Genomic DNA, 13531 nt, shown 5'->3' with positions numbered 1-13531 from the left:
GTAATGTTACTAGATCATTATCAAATCGACTGCACTCTTTTTCTTTCTGTGAGAATCTCAATAGAGCGTCTTCTCTAACTACAAAACAACACACTTCAATCATTTATGATGATCTATCCAAACTAGCACAACCTTATCAACAATTGTCTCTTCTTTTACAAAGATCGTAGGATCGCAAACCTTATCCCAGATATGTTTTTTATTTGCATTTACGCCTCTTGAAAAGAGCCGTTGAATCAAGTGGTACTTTAAATGAAGGAAGTGTGACTCTTTTACCCATAGTTGAGACCCAATCCGAGGATGTTTTAGTTTATGTTCCCACTAATGTAATTTCCATTGTCGATGGAGAAATATATACTTTGAGCACGATCTATTGTCATATATACTTTGAGCATGATCCTTCGTGAGGGTACTCCAAGTGGGGCGTGCTCCACTTCCCTCTTTTTCATGGAACATTATCAAAATCACTCATATCTTACACAACTTAAATCGTCTTAAGCCATTCATCTACCCATCACACTACCTTAACTAGAGTGAATATTTAATAGTAGGCTAGCTTCCTAGTTCCTCCTTCGCGGGCTCGAGACTTCATCATATGGTTTCCAAAATAGAAACATGTTCTAGCCAAACAACGGTCCTCGTATTCCTCCCACAAAAGTCGACTTTAGACTCCACATGACTTAAGACCATTTGAAGAAGTTTTTTCCATTAATTCAATGTGACAACTTATTGTAGATCACGTCTTCTAGGCAACAAAAACGTCCTCTATTAGTGGTCGAACTTTTGATTCTTCTAATATAATGGTAAAATAATCCAAAGGGAAGATGAATCTTAGATATAAAAAATGATCGATAACTATAAAAGCTTCATCAATTAGAATAAACTTTAAGTTGAATCAATTATGAAAGACTTTAATACCATACTGCTCATGTTCATATTATTCTCCTCATGTTCCATGGGTTGGAGGAGGAGAACAAAACACTCCCTCTATAAGGGTGTGGAAACTTTCTCCTAGCGGCACGTTTTAAAGCCTTGAGAAGAAGCCCAAAAGGAATAGCCCAAAGAGGACAATATCTATTAGCGGTGGACCTGGATTGTTACAAATGGTATCAGAGCCAGACACCGGACCATGTGAGCAAGGACGCTAGGCCCCAAAACTATTCAAAAGAGGACAATATCGGATAGCGGTGGACCTAAGTCGTTACAAAACTATTCAAAAAGAACAACAACAACATCAACAAAACAAAAAAAAAAAAAACCATAGTAAATAGGTTAATTCCCTTATTAAATGGAATTACACCAATATTCTTCAAATCAAGGTTATTCCCTCAACCACATTACAGTATGGTAATTAAAATGAATTTATATTGCATGATTGTGTATCAAATCCTAATTCATAACAAATCAGAATCGTGTATTGTATGTATATACATCACCATGGACTGAAGAAACACGCCATTCTACACAATTTTCTGTTATGCCGCAATGCCAGTGTGCACACATACTCTCTAAAATCTCTATTTGTATTATATCTTTCTTTGCGTATTAAGTTCCTCACACGATCGTTTTTTTCCTACCTGTCCGACAATTCTCGTCACCTCGTTTCAGTTTCATTTGCTGCAGGAACTTTCGAGGGGTAGCTCGACATATCCAAGTCGATAAGCGACATATCGTACGGTGTGGATAAAGAGTTAGAGGCATCCATGAGAAGAGATGACTTCATTGCATCGGGATGTGCTGGTTCGAGAACTGTATAGGAATTCTGAGGGATTGTGGAAAGTGGAATGTCCTCTACCTTGTTTGCAAACATGTGTTTGTTTCTTCTAACAGTGTCCATTTCGGGGCCGGTAGGCACGAAGGTGCGTGATCGGTACTTCCTCGTTCCTTCGTCACCGTCACTATGGTTGTAAAGAACGTAATCGTGATAAGTTGGTGCAAACTGCAAGAGAAAAGTGGTGAGGGCAATGAAGAATCCAGCAAAGAGATGCAAAACAATCTCAAACTTGAAAACAATATCAAATAAAGCTCACTTGGTGGACTGTATCGTGGTAAAAGTCATTCAATTTTAAGGCATGTGCAAGACTTCCGGTGAAACCACGCGAACCACCAATGTTAGCTCCTGCATATTCTTTGTATGGAAATGCATAAAGATGGCCCAAAGCGGCTATAAGCATCTCAATGCATATGAGGAAATCTTGAAATTGAGCAGCCTCCTCTGCATTCTTGATCCATTGAGTTTTTGCAGCAAGAAAAACAAGGACGCCCTAAACCAAATTACATAGCGAAGAAATTATATTATAGAATCAGTTGCTGTTCATTCTACATGCTTCAGGTTGTGACAACAAAATATGAACTAAAAAGACATTTTGATGATCGCATACTAGTTGTTTTTGTCTATAAATTAAGCTATAATTTGAGAAACAAGTACATTACCCAGGATGTTTTTATTTAACGAAAACCGAAAATGAAAGAATATAAGGTCATACAAAGAACAACTCCACAAGACAAACTACAAAAAAGACCTCCAATCAAGTAAAATTAGATCCAACAAGTAATTATAACAAAGTTTTACCACAAAAGTCGAGAGAAACATAGAATCTACCTAGGGATCAAACGTTGCTAGAAAATCTGTAACAGCCGAAGCACACCGCTAGCAGATATTGTCCTATTTGGGCTTTCTCTTTCGGGCTTCCCCTCAAGGTTTTTAAAACACGTCTGCTAGGGAGAGGTTTCCACACCCTTATAAAGGGTGTTTCGTTCTCCTCCCTAATCGATGTGGGATCTCACAAAATCTCTTAAGCCGTCTAAAAATTAAATAGTTCCTCTATCCCAAGGACCCCACAAAACGCACACACTCCAGCCTACTGAATAATACTGGGTAACCGCTCAATGTTTGAGTGGTTGTAATGAAGATTAGCATCACATTTTATCTGAAGTCTAACTTGCGTTCATTCCATAAGTTTTCTAAAACTAAATTGTAAAACACTTTATTTCCCATGGTAGATTACACTCACATTTCAAAGCCACCATATTTAACCTTCCTTTGAATATGTTGAAAGAATAAACACAACGCCACACACACACCACACACACTAACGAAGGAAACATCCATGTAGAGAAGCAAGTGATTTGAAAAAGAAAAAGAACCTAAAGATCACTCACCTGCCAGTAAGTCAAGAAGACAACAGACTTAATGATGATGAACTTCGGGACCGGGTTAAATGGTTGAAGTAAGTCTTTGCATGCCACATAAAACAATGCTAATGAATAAAGAGCCATTGTGTATGACATAGTATAGATGATGGTGAGATAAAGGTATGATTGTTTTGGATTGAAATTTCCATCCTCATACTTCCCTTTTGCATATAAAATAAGTGTAACAGCAACTAGTATAGGCTTCAGAATGACAAATTGCAAACAGCCTTGCTTGCACCTCCGTATAAAACGCCTGTATAGAAAGCAACCCATAAGGTTATCTGATGAAGTTTCAGATTGATACTTTTGTTTTCCTGATAAGTGAGGAAAGATATAATGCCCAATAACTAGATATTAGATAAAGGGTTATCCTGGTTAGGTTTTAGAGGAAATTACTACTAAACATCACAAACATTGAGAAGCTTACTTAAATATTCTGTACTATTTGAAATAGATTATAATTACAAATAATTAAAAGCCCTCTGCAAATGGAGAGCAGAAAGCAATTAACAATACAAAGAAAGCTCAGCAAACTAGGTTCATTTCTCCAAATGAAAGCATGAAGGAGAAGCAATAGCATGAACGGCACCTTGCCTTAGGTAGGCATGGTGCCCTTGTGAAGCGCACTTATGCTACTAATGTGTAGACATGAGGCAACAGATTTGGGCCCTTCTGTTAGTCTCCTTACCCAACCTACAAAACTGAACCTCATTCATGAAACGTCTAGTTTGTTCTCTCTCTCTCATCAAAGCATGCAACAACTAAGTAAGGTCTCTCTATTTCTCACTGTAGTTGCTCCAATCCTCCCCTTCTATCTATCCCTTCGTTTCACTCTCTATCTCTCTGCCTCTCACTCTCCAACAATTCTCCCTCTGCCCTTCTATCCATTGGATGCTCTATTAGTCATCTCTCCATCTCACTCTCTCTCTCTGTTCCTCTCGTAAGCTCTCTCTCTGCCTCTCTATCTCACTTTTTTCTGCCTCTCTGACTCGTTTCACTCTTTGCCCCTCTGCCCTCCACGGTCTCTATCTATCTCTTCCACTATTTTAAACCTCAATTTCACTCTCTCATACTCGCTTGGAACACATTCTAAGATGATGGTTTTCCTTGCACATTGTTAACTGCTCAGATGTGCCAAAAGCTATTTGTGTAAAAATTCAAGAATTTCTTGAGATTTGACCATCTTGAATTCAAAGGGTGAGCCATGTAATATTAATAATTCATTCTTCTCACTCTCTCTATATCTATTAGTAATCTATAATAATCGAACAATGCTGATTTGATTGATTATTTTTGTCATATGTTAGCATAGATGTCGATAAAAAGGGTCCAAAAGAGATCCAACATGGTCGGTGATTATGAATATGTCATTCCTAGCAAAATATCCTAGAAAGATATGGACTAAGGAAAGGTTATCCACATATTTGAGGAAAATGATACTTTTTTTCATATCCACAGGTGTCTAAACCAACTTTCACACATCTCAACTAATCTCAGCGTCCATGTCAAAGAAACTTGTAGGAATTTAAATCCTATGTACGTATTCATCTTGGTTTCAACTCATTCCCTATAAGTCCATTTACTTCTTCACTAGCCCCAATGATTACTTGCTCAATGCATGATGGCTGCAGAAAGGCGCTACATTTACAGAGTAAATGTTTTCAATAAACGATTGGAGATTAGTAGGTATTGAATATGACAAGATACTTCACAGATCAAAAGGAGTTTATATTAGACTTGCTAAAACTCAACTTGCTGTTGCTCGTAAGGTTGTCTAACATGATCGAAAGAACAACTAGGGAAAGACGCTTACTTAAGATGAATAGAAGAATAGCAAGCACATCCAGGTAACAAGAAACACACAGTTCAAAGTGTGTAGATGCCTACTTTCTCGACTAAATTGTGTCCGCTCTCAAGGTTTTGAGCCCTCTAGTTTGAGAGTTCTAAGTGGATCACAAGAAAAAGTCTCCTAAGAGATTTATCAATGTGGCTACGGATCTAGAACTGAGAAAGCAATAACTGATTCTTTTGGTGAAAATGGAGGAAAGTATAGAGATATTTTCAAAATCATTAGTTGGAGACCAGAAATTCAATTGAACTAACTTTTGAATGTAGTTGGGTATTATTGAAACCAGAAATTATTTATTCAAATCCAAACATTCAGCAAGATAATCAAAGGATTAATGGGTGTCTAAAAAACCCACGGCTCCTAGACAAAGAATTAATAGAAATGGGGAATATTACCTTCATCTTTTCTTAATTTGCCCTTTGGCTGGTGCTTTGCCCTATACTAATTGTTTTTTAAGTAAAACTTAAATTAAACATATTGATTTTATTTTATTTTTTTATATATAACTGTGTTTAATTTTAAACTATATGGAGAATGAATAAAGCAACGAACCAAAGATATCTTTTCAAACAGTTTCCAGAATGAAAACAACTCTAGACAGTTATAAGATGTTAATCTACAAAACAGTAATTATTAACTTTGAGATAAATACATACTGGAGCAACCTTTAACATCATTTTACGTTCTTCACATAAATAACTTCTCATCCATAATATTCGCCTAAATATGGGCTAGTTTCTTACTGCTCCAAATAGCCCAGCAAAAACTTCATAGTTACATAAGATGGAACCATACCCAGAACATTTCCACCAAAAGATAAACAATATCCTGCGAATTTGCAAAATGCCTAATATTATACCTACATATGACTTAAATGCCTTAACTCCTGGAGTATAGAGATGGAACAATACCCTGAGCATTTCTGAGAAATTCAACGCTTGGGTCATTTTGTTCTTGGAGAGCCTGATATTCTATTCTTTTTTTCGTTTTTTTTTTTTTTTTTTTTTTTGCTGTGTTTTTAGTTTGGCTGGGTTTTTGTTCTTTTCTCTCCAAATGGAGTTTGTATCCTTGAGCATTTTATTTATTTTCATCAATTCCACAAAACACGTACAGTTCTCAAAAGATCATAAAAAATCCTTTGATATATATATCTCAAAAACTTATACTCTAATTATTTTTAATTTAATTTATTACATTAACCAAACAAGGTTACAGAATGAGGGAGAAAAAACTCATCTCTAATAATGGAGGACTGAAAAAAAAATCATGTATGGAAAAAGAATGACTATGATAACAAAGGGGTATATAACTTGCACAATACCTGGAAAGAAAAGAATAATATCCCAAAGAATACAGAGATCTTTATTCACTCTTAAAAAACTTGTTTCTCTCCCTAAATTGTTCAGAACTCCAACGATGTTCGAAGAATTGAGACGCAAGAGAAAGGATGATTTGAGGATCTCTCTCCCTCCCTCTTTTGCTTTCTCTCTTTTGATTTTTTTTTTTTTTTTTTTTTTTTTGCTTCACTTCACAAGAGAAGGGACGAAAAACCAAGTAGGGAATGATAAATCACAGAGAGGTTTATAAGTACGATTTTTTGTAACAAGCCAAATCCAACAGTCCACTCATGAGTTTAGGAGATCCATAGAAAAAGCATTTTGTAGTAGCAAGAGAATTCATAAGGGAGATCCAATACTGGAAACATATGAAAAGCTTAGGAAATAGTAGAGGGGAGAATCATTGCAAATAGGGTAGGATTTGTTGAAAACATATTTAACAGAAAATCCTAATACAAGTAGCTAAGTGGAGCACAGTGTTTTAAATTACATTAAAATAGGCATCTCTCTGCAGCCTCCTTTTCATGAACACTCTTCGTTAAAAGGCACTAATGCCATGAAAGAAAATGAAGCATGCATTAACTATGCCTACATGTACGGTGTACATCTATTATATTCAAGTGAGTTAACATAATTCAATGTTGACTAGTATATGCTGCCATTAATAACTCAATCATTACATCAATCCAAAAAAATTGAATTTTGCAAACTTACCCATCTAGTTGTACAGGAGGAAGACAACACGTCATCAAGCCCCATGATGGCTTCAGTACACGACCACTTAAACTTATTACAACAGCTCCAGGACCACCAACCCATGCCAGACACAATGACAGAAAATTATAAATGACCCAAGCTTCATAGCTAAAAAAAATCAAAACTAATGATTAGATATTTGATCCATAACCATAACCGAAAGGACAATGATACGAAATTGTTTTTACTGTTTAAATGAAGGCATGAGAACTGAAATGACCGCGTTCATTCTTATTAAATTTGTTTATTTGCATATAACTTCTCTACACACAAACTTTTGGGAGAAAGGAGCATTCAAGAAGCATGTTTTAGATGGCCATTAAAGAAATCCAACAATACAAGAAAAAGGAATGACCAAGAAGCTGTTAAATACATGATTCGATTGTGAAGAAAAAAAAAATTGTACTCTTCTCATTTTACAAAGTCCATGCCCACCCCAAAAAAAAGTTTGTATTATTTTTGGTAGGCCTCAGTAATCTTCCACAAATAGACCTCACAGTAGAAATAAAAGCCACAAGAAAAGTAAATTAGTGGATTTGCAACAAAGTAGAAACAGACAAACTTCAAAATTCCATAAAGAATTGATTAAGCAAGGACTACTTACACTTCTCGAATTGAATTAAAATAGATTGAACTCGAAGGTATAACAAGAGACAAGAAGGACATCAGTGCATATACCTGTGATGCAAGGGTGCAATTTTAGGATTTACTAATAACATAATGCAAAAAGGAAGACAAACAAGAAAAAGAAAGAAAGAAAGAATAAACACAAAGGTTTTACAACGAAAGTACATATAAAGAAGCAAAAACGTAAATGTACAAAGTTTGGAGGAAAGATGGTGTGAAAAGGAAAGATGAACAAGTAGCAAATTACGCAAACAAAAGTGGTAGTTAGTTAGAAGTATTTTTGTTGTCCCAGTTTAACCACTTGTAATCTTAGAACACAATGTATAAATGGTTTTCAACGCTCCATTCTTTAAAGTAAGTCCCAACTTCTTCACCAAGGGTTTAATAGAGCAACTTCATCCCAACCCGTTACAAACTTATGATGCCTTTTGAGAAAAGTCCAAATGACCCATGGCAAGTTTCAAGCAGCTATTTTGAGCTCCAACACCTCTTTTGGCATGTAGTAATCCAGGAAAACTTATTGCAGGGGTAGCAGGGGTTGATAGATTCCCCAAAAAAGGGATCAAAGTTTAGATGGGAGGGGGACAAGAAATCAACCCAATCCTACAACCAAGGCCTTGTAAACACACCCTCCAATTGGTGTTTAGAAGGAAATAAGATAAGTAACAAAAATCTATGTGAAAAGCACTCTATTTTGAGGCAATGAACTATTTATTTCCATAAAAAGGAAGTCTTCCCTTCTTAAATTTCAAATTATTTTCTACCGATTCCCTCCCAAAGATACCCTAAACCCTAAATTTCAAATTATTTTCTATCGAAATATTTGCCATGCAAGTTTTGCATGGGAAAGTCAAGTTTGGATCGCATTGAAAGATGCTCTTTGTGTTTCGATCCTCAGTGGTGCATTTGTGTGTATAGGAGATTCTGAGGATATTGATGATTTATTGTAGAGTTGCCAATCTGTTCACTTGATTTGGACAAGTTTTAGGACACCTTTGGGATTCCGTTTGTTCGTAATAGGGATTGAAGATCCAACAGATATCGTGTTGTTCCCTCCCTTTAAGGATAAATGGAAAGTTCTTTGACAGGCTTTTTTTCTTTCTGAGATCGCCATGGGGAAAGAAATAGCAGAATCTTTAAGGGTTGATCGATCTTGAGATGTTCTTTTGGAAAATACCAGATTTAATACCTTCTTGTGAGTGGTGACCTCTTTTGGATTGGAGACCCTTTTACAGGATTGGGTTGTCTTTTTTAATGCTCTTGTATATCCTTTCATGTTTCTCACTGAAAATTTGGTTTCTAATCCCAAAAAAATCTTTTGATTCACAAAAAGTGACGAAAAGGCTTTGGCAGCATTTCAGCGTAAAACTCTAACTTTATGCGGGAGCACTAAAAACATTGAATATCATTTAAGAGTTGGGTCCACCAAACCATACACAAACGGATGGTGAATAAACAAGTTGTGATGTCCTCACCACCTATCTTGCATTTGAAACACTTATAGAAGAAAGGGCCATCGAGGTTTCCACTTGTTAATCCAGTATATTAATTCTCAAGGAACTAGGAATGAAGGGAAATTTTTTACTTGTGGGTTTTTCCTTTCCAAATCAGATAAAAGTGCTTCTTTTGAGAATTGAGGATTGTTGATAAGATATAAGGAAAGGAATTTACAAGAGTGCTCCTGAGATATCTAAGCTACAAAACATCTCACTGACTTTTGAAGCAACATCAGCTAATCATTCAAAACAAAACCAATTCTTATGTTCATTTCCGCAACAAATAACCTTCTTTACAGATTGCACATTCTACTGATCCTAACTCTTGTTTGGAGTTAGAAGGAAAGCTCCTGAGCTGTCTAAGTTACAAAAACATCTCACTGAATTTTTACGCAACATCACCTAATAATTCAGAAGAAAACCAACTCTTTTATTCCTTTCAACATCAAACAATTTTCTTTGAACCTTGCACATTCTATTGATCTTTAACTTTTGTTTGAAGTTAAAGGTAAGAGTTTTAGGAACTGTGAAGGCGTCCCCAAGGAAGAAGTCTGGCGAGATGGTATCATCAGTACACAATAAGTTCAGTAACATTGTAGGTTGCAGTACCCATGGATGAAAAATCTTTTCTTATAGAAAAGAAAATAATAAGTTTTCAGTAAGTGAGGCAACACAGAAAAAGAAGGAAAAAAAAAACAGATAAAAAGAAAACCAATCTTGTATAAAGAATACGACTAGAGATTGAACTCCTTTCTCCCTACTTAGGTTTGCTTTTGGGTGATAATTCTAAACAAGTTGCTTCCGGAATCCAATGATGATCAGTGATTTAGAAAGATGGTTCCTCTTAGGAGAAGTCTTTCTTCAAAAGAAAAAGATTCGCCCTTATTTAGACTATTTTGAGTGTTATCCCTCTCTATTTCCTTCCCATTTTTTAAACTCTCATAATGTATGCCAATCTAAGATGAAGAAGAAACTCATGCTTGTAGTGACACATTTGGCTGGATAAAAACAAATGGCCATGTCAAGGGAAGGAAAAAGTGTGGGACGATGCTCGTTCTGATGCTCATTCCAATATATTCATCGAAATTTTTGGCTGCAACTTGTTTCCTTACTGTAATTTTCTCTCACTTTAGGCTGTGGTTCCCCCTATATTGCCATGGTTTTTGGTGTGGCTTTTATTGTAATTCTTGTATTTTCCTTGATGAATGTGATGTCATCATCAATAATAACAATAAAAAGAATGCTGACTTCAATAATCATTTCTTATCGCTAAAAAAATTGCTATTGTTAGTACAACAACCATTGAAATTAGATCCATAATTTCTCTTTATAATTAAGTGCCATAGAGATTCTTCTTCTCTGGAAATCTCCACATGAAAAGAGCATCATTTTCTTTTCAAATATTTCCAATGCCTGGACATCCTTCAACCAGGGTCAAAGAGACTTTAATCCTCAGCTAAATTGTATCCTCTTTCAATCTTAGAACCTTCGCAATTGAAATTTCTCTGGAATTTCTACAAGATTTATGCTGCTTATATTTATGTGGTAAGAAAGAAAGTACGTAAGAATGGTGGCTAAAACATCTAGAGAAAAAAGCTATATAAACTGCCCCCCCGACACTTGAACTTTTACTCGACTTTCTCTATGTCAAAAGTTAAGACTCTCGCGATTCTCCAACAAGATGCAACTTGAGGCTTCCTCCTCGAAGCAATAATATACAAAGTCCAAGAATTCATACAAGGTAACACAACAAGAAAACAGAACAAAGATGAACACATACATATAAATTGTCATTAAATCATCAAGCTCGAAACATGCATATCATCTTAGGATATAAAGGAACATAAGGTGCATAAATCAGAGATACGTGGTGTTCAACCATGAACATGTCAATAAGGAAGCCTTCTAACGAACCCACAACCAAACAAAGCCAAAGGATCTTTTCTGAACTAAAAATGAAACGTGGGGAAGGAAAACTAACCGGGACCATAAAGATGATTCGCACGATATATCTCTGATAAGTAGGTTCCGTATAGTTCAAAAGATGCCGGTAAATATGAAGGACCGCCAGAGCAATGGCTCCAACCGTGCAAAAAAACGCAATAATACTGTAGTAGATTTGAACCGCATCCACCATACTGCAAAATGAACACCAAGGTGTATGCGGAAATTATCAACAGGATCAAAATTCAAGTAATGTATGTGAGGAAGACAATTTACCAACAACAAGACACATCAAACAGGAAAAAAAATAGAAAAATTAAAATAAAAAAGGAAATATCCCCTTGCCTGTTGCTGCTTCAGAAGCCTGATCTCGAAAACAAGGAGAAGATTGACAGAAACCCTAGTCTGCCACCAAATGCACAATTAACTGGAGGCAGACCCCAAAAAGAAATCGTCAAACGACTTCGGCAGCTGAAGGTTCAGTTCATTCCGCATGGCATTGAAAAAACTAACAGAATCCAAAAACGAATAGAATGAGAACTCGTACGAAACGCCATAATTGAAATTTTTCAGAGATTAAGAAATCGATAGAGAATCATCACCTTTGGTGAAGATTGAGGAGTAATAATATATAGTAGGCGGATCTGGGGGTGGAAGTGAATTGGAAAAGGAAACAAGAAATCGTTGGAATTGAAACGAACAAGATGAAAGCTGAACTGGAGACGAACAATAGCGGCTTAGAGTCTCGCGGAAGAACAACGGAGAACCTTCGCAAATTCAAAAGTAAAAATAAAATGTTGAATTTTAGAAATGTTCTTAATTATGGATTTTGTTTTAGTAATACCAAAATTAATTTGAAAATATCATGTTGTTATGTTTGTTTATTATGTCTATGTTGATGAATATGACATGATATTGTATACTACCTTATGAAATAAGGTGGAATGATTATGTTCCATATGAAATGAACGAAGATATGTATTAAACTATGGGTATTATGGGGACTTCATGCATATTGTATGTTCACGTGCATCTGGATAATTCCCTGCTATGATTCGTACGGACACGTACCTTACGACATTTATGTTCGTCATAATGTTATGATACGGTATTGTATACACCACAATATTATGCGCGCTCACTTCCCTCTACTGTGTACCAACAGGGTGGGTGTATGTTTGTAACGACCGACCCAGATCCACCGCTAGCAGATATTGTCCTCTTTGGGCTTTTTCTTTGGTGTATGTTTGTAACGACCGACCCAGATCCACCGCTAGCAGATATTGTCTTCTTTGGGCTTTTTCTTTCGGGCTTCCCCAAGGCTTTAAAACGCGTCTGTTAGGAGAAGGTTTTCACACCTTATAAAGGGTGATTTATTCTCCTCCCCAACCAATGTGAGACATCACAATCCACCCCCCCCGCCAGTGTCCTCGTAAGGTTTTCACACCCTTATAAAGGGTGATTTGTTCTCCTCCCCAACCAATGTGAGACATCCCCTTCGAAGCCCAGTCCTTATTGGCACACCACCTCGTGTCTACCTCCCTTCAGGGAAAAGCGAGAAGGCTGGCACATCGTCCGGTGTCTGGCTCTGATACGATTTGTAACGACCCAGATCCACGCAAATATTGTCCTCTTTGGGTTTTTCCTTTCGGACTTCCCCTCAAGACTTTAAAACACGTCTGCTAGAGGAAGGTTTCCACACCCTTTATAAAGGGTGATTTGTTCTCCTTCCCAACCAATGTGGGACATCACAATGTTAGTTGAAGGTCAGGTCGTGGGTACCTATACTCTAATGACCCAAAAATAAAATAATGTGTTTAGGTAGGTAGGTTTTTTTGGGTTGAAACTAATAATAATAATAATGATAATTATTATTATTATGATAATTATGAAATAAGAAAATAAATAAATTAGTTAAATAAAAAAATATAAAAAAGAAGAGAGCAGCAACTATCATGGAGAAAGGAGGAAGGGACAGGTGGACTAAAGGGGAAAAAGAGAGGGTTGTGGGAGGAGAGTTAAAATTTGTGAATCTTTCGGAAATACTCATGGTTTGGTGATTTCCGGAAATACCCATGGTTTGGTGATTTCCTTGTCGTGGCGCAAGCTTGAGATTAGAGGAACGCTTGTGGAAACTATCAGTGTTGGAAGTTCAAGGGATAAGCTATTTTCGGCGTTTATTCGAAGGTAAGAAAATCCATTTGACCGAATCTTTAAATTCCGATATCTTAGTCTATACTGAGTAATAAGTTATGAAATAGTACTTGTTAGAATCGTAATAAGGAGATCTATAAAGTTGTAGTGGAAGTCGGGACGAAATACGGGCT

The 13531-nt window shown here is 36.3% G+C and overlaps 1 protein-coding gene across 1 annotated transcript; it reads right to left on the bottom strand.

The window, feature by feature from the left end:
• Positions 1–1261: 1261 nt before the first annotated feature.
• LOC111798699 (uncharacterized) lies at positions 1262–11998 on the bottom strand. The gene is made up of 8 exons (XM_023682004.2): positions 11807–11998; positions 11550–11712; positions 11242–11398; positions 7742–7815; positions 7096–7245; positions 3163–3448; positions 2031–2264; positions 1262–1939 (listed from the first exon to the last, which is right to left on the bottom strand). The coding sequence occupies exons 3-8, from the start codon at positions 11395–11397 to the stop codon at positions 1595–1597; spliced, it is 1245 nt and encodes a 414-aa protein (XP_023537772.1). The 5' UTR covers position 11398; positions 11550–11712; positions 11807–11998; the 3' UTR covers positions 1262–1594.
• Positions 11999–13531: the final 1533 nt, after the last annotated feature.

Source organism: Cucurbita pepo, chromosome 7 (genome assembly GCF_057944985.1).
Source record: "Cucurbita pepo subsp. pepo isolate OVF chromosome 7, ASM5794498v1, whole genome shotgun sequence".
Taxonomy (NCBI): Eukaryota; Viridiplantae; Streptophyta; class Magnoliopsida; order Cucurbitales; family Cucurbitaceae; genus Cucurbita; species Cucurbita pepo.
The sequence above is the reverse complement of the archived record's forward strand: the minus strand, read 5'-3'. Positions and strand labels throughout refer to the sequence as shown.

Excerpts from the sequence above, each read along its gene's own strand:
- LOC111798699 (XM_023682004.2), bottom strand. The coding sequence starts at position 11,397 with ATGGTGGATGCGGTTCAAATCTACTACAGTATTATTGCGTTTTTTTGC. Across the intron at positions 7,816-11,241 it reads GAATCATCTTTATGGTCCCG|GTATATGCACTGATGTCCTT; the intron begins GTTAGTTTTCCT and ends CTTGCATCACAG. Across the intron at positions 7,246-7,741 it reads TTTAATTCAATTCGAGAAGT|CTATGAAGCTTGGGTCATTT; the intron begins GTAAGTAGTCCT and ends GATTTTTTTTAG.